This window comes from Bufo bufo, chromosome 11 (genome assembly GCF_905171765.1).
Source record: "Bufo bufo chromosome 11, aBufBuf1.1, whole genome shotgun sequence".
Lineage (NCBI taxonomy): Eukaryota > Metazoa > Chordata > Amphibia > Anura > Bufonidae > Bufo > Bufo bufo.
In genome coordinates, this window is record NC_053399.1 from 34,454,498 (window position 1) to 34,464,147 (window position 9,650).

The following is a 9,650-nucleotide window of genomic DNA, read 5'->3' on the forward strand; positions in this document are numbered from 1 at the left end:
ATGAGACCAAGACCACGATGTTCAACTGTCCGCAAAACACAGATCCGCAAAAAATACGGATTACATCCATATTGCATGTGTTTTTTAGCGGATCCATTGTAAGAGCTCATGCACACAAACGTATCCGAACTGTCATTTAGTTGCGAAGATGAGTTACATTAAAGTCAATGGAGGAGAAGTTTTTTTTGCAACACCATTGACAATTATTATGTGCAAAGTTGCATGATGTCTCCATATAACCGAAAAGGGGGGGGGGGGTCTGTTTTCTGAACCCCACTAGTGGCACCCTCTGGGTTCCAGGTATATGTGGGTGCCACAATGGATCAACCTTCCCCAGGTCACAGTGTGGACAACCCCTTTAAGCAGAGCTCGCCCGCTATCTGGCTGCAGGTTGGGTGATGCTGGGGGAGGGGCTGCCCTCTGATGACGTCACGGCCGTGCTTACTTAGCCTGGCCGGGGCTGTGCGCTGCAGAAGGGTAGAGGTATCTGGAGGAGATGGTGGGAGTCCCGTAGGGCTGTCACAGGCAGCTGCTGGAGGACACTGCGCAGCGCTGGAGGTTCGGAGCAGTGTGCAGCATGCTGCAGACAGGACGCTGAGTGCTGCCGCTTGGAGTTATCACTGCCGGGGCTGTGGATGTTGTAGCTGCCGGGATGAAGCCGCTCCTAGCCGCCTCCGAGCAGCCGAAGGAGAGCTCCCCCCGGCGCAGGGAGAAGTGCGAGGCGGAGTCCGAGCGCCACAGGACCCGGGAGCGCCTGGAAGCCACCCTGGCCGGGCTGGGGGAGCTGGCCTACCTGCGGCACCGCCAGGAGATGCTGGTGAGAACGGTGCTCAGCCCGGACACCGCCGCGGCTAGAGGGGACAGCCCGAGGAGCCTGGAGGAGCGGTTCCTGGAGGAGAACATCCTGCTGCTCAAGAAGCAATTGGTAGGTGCTGTATGGGGGGCTGCAGGGGTAGGTACTGTATGGGGGGGCTGCAGGGGTAGGTACTGTATGGGGGGGCTGCAGGGGTAGGTACTGTATGGGGGGGTGCAGGGGTAGGTACTGTATGGGGGGGTGCAGGGGTAGGTGCTGTATGGGGGGCTGCAGGGGTAGGTACTGTATGGGGGGCTGCAGGGGTAGGTGCTGTATGGGGGGCTGCAGGGGTAGGTGCTGTATGGGGGGGCTGCAGGGGTAGGTGCTGTATGGGGGGGCTGCAGGGGTAGGTGCTGTATGGGGGGGCTGCAGGGGTAGGTGCTGTATGGGGGGGCTGCAGGGGTAGGTGCTGTATGGGGGGGCTGCAGGGGTAGGTGCTGTATGGGGGGGGCTGCAGGGGTAGGTGCTGTATGGGGGGGGCTGCAGGGGTAGGTACTGTATGGGGGTTTTGCAGGGGTAGGTACTGTATGGGGGTATTGCAGGGGTAGGTACTGTATGGGGGTTTTGCAGGGGTAGGTTCTGGTAGGGGGTTTTGCAGGGGTAGGTTCTGGTAGGGGTTTTGCAGGGGTAGGTTCTGGTAGGGGGTTTTGCAGGGGTAGGTTCTGGTAGGGGGTTTTGCAGGGGTAGGTTCTGGTAGGGGGTTTTGCAGGGGTAGGTTCTGGTAGGGGGTTTTGCAGGGGTAGGTTCTGGTAGGGGGTTTTGCAGGGGTAGGTTCTGGTTGGGGGTTTTGCAGGGGTAGGTTCTGGTTGGGGGTTTTGCAGGGGTAGGTTCTGGTTGGGGGTTTTGCAGGGGTAGGTTCTGGTTGGGGGTTTTGCAGGGGTAGGTTCTGGTAGGGGGTTTTGCAGGGGTAGGTTCTGGTAGGGGGTTTTGCAGGGGTAGGTTCTGGTAGGGGGTTTTGCAGGGGTAGGTACTGTATGGGGGTTACAGTATATCCTATTGGAGTCTTACAGAAAGAGGATTGTATTAGGATCTCTATGCAATAGAAGGGCAGCAGCAGCTCCTGAAGCATACTCCTAGATTACAGTCTGGCAAGAAGGGGTTAATAACGATACTGGTGTCTTGCTGCAGACTGTGCAGAGGCGATTGTATACATGTACTGGGGCTGTGTTGATAAATACAGGGTGTTTCTGGGGTATTGATAGATGAGGTTTGCAACAATGTAGCAATCGCTGTTTATGTAAATGAGTGGAACTCTTTCTGCAGCCTGAATGGACCGAGGGTATGCTGGGGGTATGCTCCGGGTATGCAGGGGGTCTGCTCCGGGTAGGTGAGGGTAGGTGAGGTTGATGTGCAGAATATGGGAGAGGCCGGGTTTTCCTTGGTGGGCACACTCCTAATGAGACGTTCAGTAAATTGTCGCAGTCATTGTATCTGCTCGGTTCTGAGCCGAGGGTAGGGCTGGGTGCGGATTGGGGTATTAGTAGTTGAGGGGGTGGATTTGGGTTATTGGTCGGTGCCTTATGTCATGTCTGAACAATAAGCTTTACATTGTGGAGCCTGGAGGTGAAGGGTTGGTGCCCAGACTGCCTTTCTCAGTGACCCCCTGTCCCTACATGATCCTTTCAGTTGTTCCCCCGTGTAATCCGGAGGTTCGCACTGACGCCCAGCAGGCCAGGCTGGCTGTAACATGACCATTTGGAGGATTTGTGCTCCGGCGTAACCACAGATTAATTTTCCAAATAAGTCTTCTAGCACATGTTGTTGGAATATTATATTGGAGCAGTCAGAATTGTCTTGGGATACGTTTTTTTTTTTTTTTTAAGGAGACCTTATTTGGGGGGGGGGGGGGGGGGGGAGAAGCTGGTGACACAAGAAGCCACCAGAGGGCGCTCATGGGTGTAGTATGTTGGCTGCCTCTCTGCTCTATGCAATAAGGGCTCCTTTGCCTCCTTGCCCCAGGCACTCAGTAGGATCCTGTGTCATCTGAAAGGACGCCAGACGTGACAATCAACTCCTTTGGAGTCTAGGATCCACTTGTGACCATCCGCTTTATACCCCCTTATAAACCAGCAGCTCCTTTTACTATTGAGGACATTTTGTGACAATCCGATTTGTCGTAGTGATGACTGCTATGTGTGAGCGCAAAGTCGGTCACTCTGAATATGTATGACTGTATGATAAATTACGAGGAGCCTTGGCGTCACGCACTTGGCATACAGATCTCCCTGCAGCTGCATTCTAAGAAGCTGTAGACGCTGTGTGCCGCCATATGGTGTCTGTGTACAGAACTAGATTAAAGATAGAAAGTAATGCATGTATAGGAAATGACTCCATGAAACTAGAGGCATACGGAGGTACGGTGTAGACTTCCCTGTGTGTGGTATTATAGCGCCATACTGAGTCCTAAATTCTTTCTTGTAGATGTAGTCTAATGCTTAGAATAAATGGTTTCTTTGGATGTTACAGATGCTGAAATAATGCTGCGCTTCTGTAGTGGACAACTGTGTGCAGTAATTTGTACAGTCGTGGCTGTGCTATGATGAGGCAGACATTTCTGTCCCGGACACGCTGCCAGTTTTTCAAGGTCCATTTGTGCATCTATTTTCTGGCCGTTTTGCATCTGTTTTTCATGGCCGTTAAAAATAGCCATGAAAAACGGATGAATTTTAATAAAGATCTTGACCCCTGCAGTGTCCTCAGTACACATAATGTCCCCCATAGTGGGCCCCATCTGTAATCGTGTCCCCCATAGTGGGCCCCATCTGTAATCGTGTCCCCCATAGTGGGCCCCATCTGTAATCGTGTCCCCCATAGTGGGCCCCATCTGTAATCGTGTCCCCCATAGTGGGCCCCATCTGTAATCGTGTCCCCCATAGTGGGCCCCATCTGTAATCGTGTCCCCCATAGTGGGCCCCATCTGTAATCGTGTCCCCCATAGTGGGCCCCATCTGTAATCGTGTCCCCCATAGTGGGCCCCATCTGTAATCGTGTCCCCCATAGTGGGCCCCATCTGTAATCGTGTCCCCCATAGTGGGCCCCATCTGTAATCGTGTCCCCCATAGTGGGCCCCATCTGTAATCGTGTCCCCCATAGTGGGCCCCATCTGTAATCGTGTCCCCCATAGTGGGCCCCATCTGTAATCGTGTCCCCCATAGTGGCCCCATCTGTAATCGTGTCCCCCATAGGGGGCCCCATCTGTAATCGTGTCCCCCATAGTGGGCCCCATCTGTAATCGTGTCCCCCATAGTGGGCCCCATCTGTAATCGTGTCCCCCCCCATAGTGGGCCCCATCTGTAATCGTGTCCCCCCCCATAGTGGGCCCCATCTGTAATCGTGTCCCCCCCCATAGTGGGCCCCATCTGTAATCGTGTCCCCCCCCATAGTGGGCCCCATCTGTAATCGTGTCCCCCCCCATAGTGGGCCCCATCTGTAATCGTGTCCCCCCCCATAGTGGGCCCCATCTGTAATCGTGCCCCCCCCCATAGTGGGCCCCATCTGTAATCGTGTCCCCCCCCATAGTGGGCCCCATCTGTAATCGTGTCCCCCCCCATAGTGGGCCCCATCTGTAATCGTGTCCCCCCCATATAGTGGGCCCCATCTGTAATAGTGTCCCCCCATAGTGAGCCCCATCTGTAATCGTGTCCCCCATAGTGGGCCCCATCTGTAATGCTCCTTTCTCTATGCTCAACTTGATGATGTCACCGCGTGCTCCCAGCTCGAGTGCATGGTGACGTCATCACGTTGAGCGCAGGTGCTTTTCAATGAAGAGAGGAGCGACTGCCTCTGTGCGTGGAGGTGAATGAGGTGCGGTTTAAAAAAAAAATAAACCCCTAAAAGGCCACATTGTAGTGTATCCCTTTCTAAAGGCCGTTAGACGGATGTCTAAGCGGCTGTTAAACTTTCCCATTGATTTCAATGGGGTCCGTCTGGCTGTGAGAACGGCTAAAAATAGGATGCGTCCTATTTTTTGACGGCCACTATTCAACGGTCATTAATAAAAGCCATGTGAATAGCCCCATAGACTTGTATTGGTGTTAAAAATGGCTTTTGCCTTTTTATACATATATCTTGCTGTAAATTTATAAACCTTTCAGTTTTGTCGTCAATTTTAATATTTGAATGTGTATATATCCACAGAATTGCTTAAGGAAGAGGGATGCTGGCCTGTTAACTCAGCTTCATGAGCTCGACAAGCAGATAAATGACTTAAAGATTGACGTAGAAAAGACGACTGAAGAGCATTTGGAAACAGACAGCCGGCCCAGTTCAGGTAATTTATATTCTTCTATGGCCTTAATGGATCAGGAGTTTTAGATTTTTTACTCTAGTAGTCCCATAGGGATGAATGGAGTGGTGGAGCGCATGTTTGACAATTGCCCCCTTCAAATTAGGAACAGAGTCCCCATTCTCGTGATTAGCAGGGGGCCCAGGGGTCAGACCCCCGCGTTGAGACACGTTTCCCCTAACGTGTGGTTAAGGTATAACCCCTTTTAAGAGCTCATCTAAAAAAATAATAAATCTACACACAGTTGGTAAGATGGCATTTCTGCCATGGGTAACAACTATGAGGCAGTTGAGTTTTTCTGAAGTGGGTAGCGTTTTTTTGCTAGATCTACCATGACATTTCCCTGAGGTTTTTGTTTTATTTTTATTTTTAGGATTTTATGAGTTGAGTGATGGGACATCGGGATCTCTTTCCAACTCTTCAAACTCTGTCTTCAGTGAATGTTTATCCAGCTGTCAGTCTAGCACCTGCTTTTGCAGCCCCCTCGAAGCGTCATTAAACATCCCAGATGGTCAACCAAGATCAGCAGGTAAGGTTTTCTGGTGCACTGTCCTACTTCCCTTCCCCCATTTAAAGTTTTCTTTGGTTGTGTTAGTCAGCTTTGAGGTGTTCGGCTATACTTGCTCCTCTATCCAGTTCTTGTTCCTCTTATAATTGCCCTTCCAATGCAAGGGTTCAAGTTCTTTAAGAAGTTAAATGAGGTTTTCCATTCTACCAATTTGACATGGGGCATGGAAAGCAACTGCTGCCAAGGCAAATGTAAAAGGCCCAGCAAGTGTCATGCATTTGTCTTATTAAAGACATCTACATGATACTTGCTGGGCATCAGGTGGGTCCCTCGTAGCGTGCAGCAGTACCTCTCGTCACCCGAAGTTAGATCAAGCATGAGAGATTGGTTGAACAACCACTTCAAGCGGGATTAGTGCTCAGAGGTTTATCATGGATGGTAGTTATTAGAAGAATTTTTGCTGTAACCCAAGTTACATGGGTTGTCAAAGACCAATTAATGGGACTGAACTGCAATACCTGACATGGCCAATGGACAAATGTGGTGCTGTTTCTGGATCAAAGTAGATACTGGTTTGTTTTTTCTAATATGGACAACACCTAGCTGAGATTGGCCAGTATCATCATGCCATACCTCCCTGACCTTAATTTTCATGATGAAAATGATGTTGGGGCTTGTTCACATCTATGTTGGAGCGTTCAGGGCCTCCTTCATAGATTCCACCAAAAAGACTAGACAAAAGTCCTGCATGTAGGAATTTTTTGCCCAGTGTAAAAAAAAGAGCCTGCACAGAAACTGAGCAGACTCAATTGAGGTCCATGAAGTCTGTTCAGCTCTGATCGATTCAGCTATGTGACAAATCCAGAACTTCTATTTTCAGACAGCGGAAATATATAGCCGTGATGTAAACTCGCCCTTGCCTGAAGTAATAAAACTTGAGTTGTTAGTTTATTTATTTATTTTTTTCGACTTCCATTACAGATGACTTCTTCGAATGGTTGGACTACAGAGAAAGCCAATGTGAAAGTACAGGCACGGTACGCCGGTCTTTTTCGGCACCGCACTCGAATACCACTGAAGTCGTCGCCGATGTTCATCCCAAGTACCAATGTGATCTGGTCTCCAAAAATGGCAATGATATATACAGATACCCAAGCCCTCTTCATGCTGTGGCGGTGCAGAGTCCCATGTTTTTGTTATCCATGATGAGTAATGTAAAAGCGGAGGAGGAGGAGGTTGAAATGGGTGCAAATATGAATGACTGTTTAGTGCCCGAGCTGGATTCCCTAAAACATGAAAACTCTTTTCAGCAACAGGGTAGTTTCGGCCTTGCACCTCCTCCTCCCAGTAAAAAACTGGATGGTTATATTTTGGGTATAATTCAGAAAAAATCACATCCTGTACGGACTAACAAACCCAGAACAAGTGTAAATGTAGACCCAGGCAAAGGTATTTTACGACATGGGAGTATATGTGTCAAACAGACTGGTGGCATCTCTCATAACAGTACCACTAACATGAAGAATCCTAAACAGCCATGTTTACATTCCTCTGGACTAATCTCTGTGGATAATAGCACTTACCCTGCTCTTAAACAGTGCGTTAAAGAATCTCAAAGTGAACAGCTGGAAAGTAAAAAGATGCCCTCAGTCCAGAGTTGCCAGCCAAGCAATATTAATGAACTGCCAAGCCAAAACCATTCACGGAACTCTGTGAAGCCTGTCTGTCAAATTCTTGGAAGGGGCCTTGTGGTTGGAACATCAAATATTCCAAAGGAAATACATGGAAATCCCAGTCCTCCCAGCAATCCTTTCCCCAACCTTTCCAACCCACTCTGTAATGGATCTCCCAAGGAACCACTCTCAATTGTCCCTCTTCCTCAGGAGGTTAAAATTGTGCCACCACCAAAAAGGATTTCCCCCAAAAATACAATGAACTCTTATCGTGGATTATCTCAAGACGAGAGACCTCCATTGGACTTTAAGAGTGAAGGCTCCTCTTCTCAGAGCCTAGATGAGGGACTGTTGGTCAACGCACACTATATTCCTGCACAGCAACAGGGTGTTAAACTCCATAAAAGTACCAAAAATGTAAAGATTGTTAAGAGCTCGACATTAAAACACAAGTCAAATGTACAGAACGTTTTGGATCATGGCTCTCAGACGTTGAAGGAAAAGGGTAAGGTTGTAATAAAGAAGTGTAGGTTTCCAGATGACTTGGATGCAAATAAAAAAGTTAGGAAGGTTTCTCCGAGAGGTAAAAAGGTTGTCCATTCGCAAGTAGAGACTGGTATGGTAGGTAAAAATCCAGGGGGAAGTAAGTCTGGCAGTAAGCCTCATGGACATGCAAAAGATGTGGTTGTGGCTAAGCCTAGACATAAAAGAGGAGACTATCGAAGGTGGAAGTCCTCGGCTGAGATATCTTATGAAGAAGCTTTACGAAGAGCCAGGCGGCGAAACCAGAGAGAGATGTTAGGAGTTTATGGTAAAGTTCCTCTTCCGTATGTCAGCCCGTATGCCTACATAGCAAGCGACTCTGAGTATTCGGCAGAATGTGCGTCTCTGTTTCATTCCACGGTTGTAGACACCAGTGAAGATGAGCAGAGCAACTACACCACAAACTGTTTTGGGGATAGTGAGTCCAGCTTAAGTGAGGTGGAATTTGTTGGAGAGAGTACAACGTCAAGTGATACAGATGAGAGCGGAGGACTTATTTGGTCTCAGTTTGTTCATACTCTTCCCGTGCAAGCAGGCACAGCTGCTGACCTTCAAACCGCGGCCAAGGCTTTTGTCAAAATTAAAGCCTCCCACAATCTAAAGAAGAAAATTCTTCGCTTTCGATCTGGGTCTCTAAAATTGATGACAACAGTTTGAAGCATCAAATGTCTTCCTACTGTTCTTGACCCTCTTATCTCGCGTCTGTAAATACATTTGTATCGTTTGTGCAAATATTTAAAAGGTTTACAGTAAATTATGTTGACTTGTGAAAACTGTTATTTTACTTCCAAAAACTCCAAATCAATTAGGCTAGTTTCACACCTGCAGTAAAACTATCTGGCAGGCTGTTCCAGCAGAGGAGCAACCTGCCGGAGTTCACCATATCCGGCTTTGCTGGATAGAGCAGTGCACTGCTGGAGCCCATTGACAATAATTTGATTCAGCTGATTTCCGTCTGTTTTCTGGCCAGCTGAAACTTGGCGCTCATGCTGGAAACTGGTTGAATTCCCACCAGACCCATTCATAGTCAATGGGCTCTGGTGGAGCACAACCCTATCGAGCTAGGCTGGATATGGTGAACTCCAGCAGGTGTGGAACTAGCCTTAGCTTCTCCTTGTAGACACTGGTAATGTCACCATAACCCAATCCTACAAAATAAATCCATCTGTTACATCTGCCCTTTAGTTCTGAACATTAGAACAATTTCAGACATTATCTTAACATTCCGTCTAAAGTTGCACCTTTTAGTTGTCGGAAGAAATTTGCAACTATTTCATCTATACTTTTATTTTTATTTTTTATTTGTCTGAAGGATTGGGAATCCAGTGATCTAGAACTTACCAGGTTCACCGACTTTGAGGGACATATCACAGACCCTCTCCCAGTGTAATGACTGGGTCCCTTCTGTTCAATTTTTGCATGCGTTATGCATGGAAAGTAATGGTTCTCGTATGCCTTTTTTTTATTATGGGCTTTATGTATACTATAATCCTATGTATTTTATATATTTTGTAAATTATATAACACATTTTACATGTTAATAAACTGTCTGCTTTAATGCTGTTTAAAGTTATTAAATCCGAAAGGAATAAGTTCATCTTCTCTCGTTTTTTTAAAGCCTTATTACATCTTATCTCTGTATCTTGAGGAAGACAAATATCCTGTCAGCCACCTTTTTGTTCATTTAGATGCAAAATACAAAAAGCCACCTTTTTAAAGGTAGGTGAGTCATAAACAAGCCTGTCTCTTCTCCAGGAAATGCCTCGTGTCTCCACGATGCTACTGGTT

The 9,650-nt window shown here is 47.9% G+C and overlaps 1 protein-coding gene across 1 annotated transcript; it reads left to right on the plus strand.

Moving 5' to 3' along the window:
* Positions 1–477: 477 nt before the first annotated feature.
* Positions 478–9,433, plus strand: DACT1 (dishevelled binding antagonist of beta catenin 1). Its single transcript, XM_040412175.1, has 4 exons — positions 478–925; positions 4,991–5,123; positions 5,512–5,667; positions 6,628–9,433. Exons 1-4 carry the CDS (start codon positions 653–655, stop codon positions 8,517–8,519), a joined length of 2,454 nt encoding a protein of 817 aa, XP_040268109.1. The 5' UTR covers positions 478–652; the 3' UTR covers positions 8,520–9,433.
* Positions 9,434–9,650: the final 217 nt, after the last annotated feature.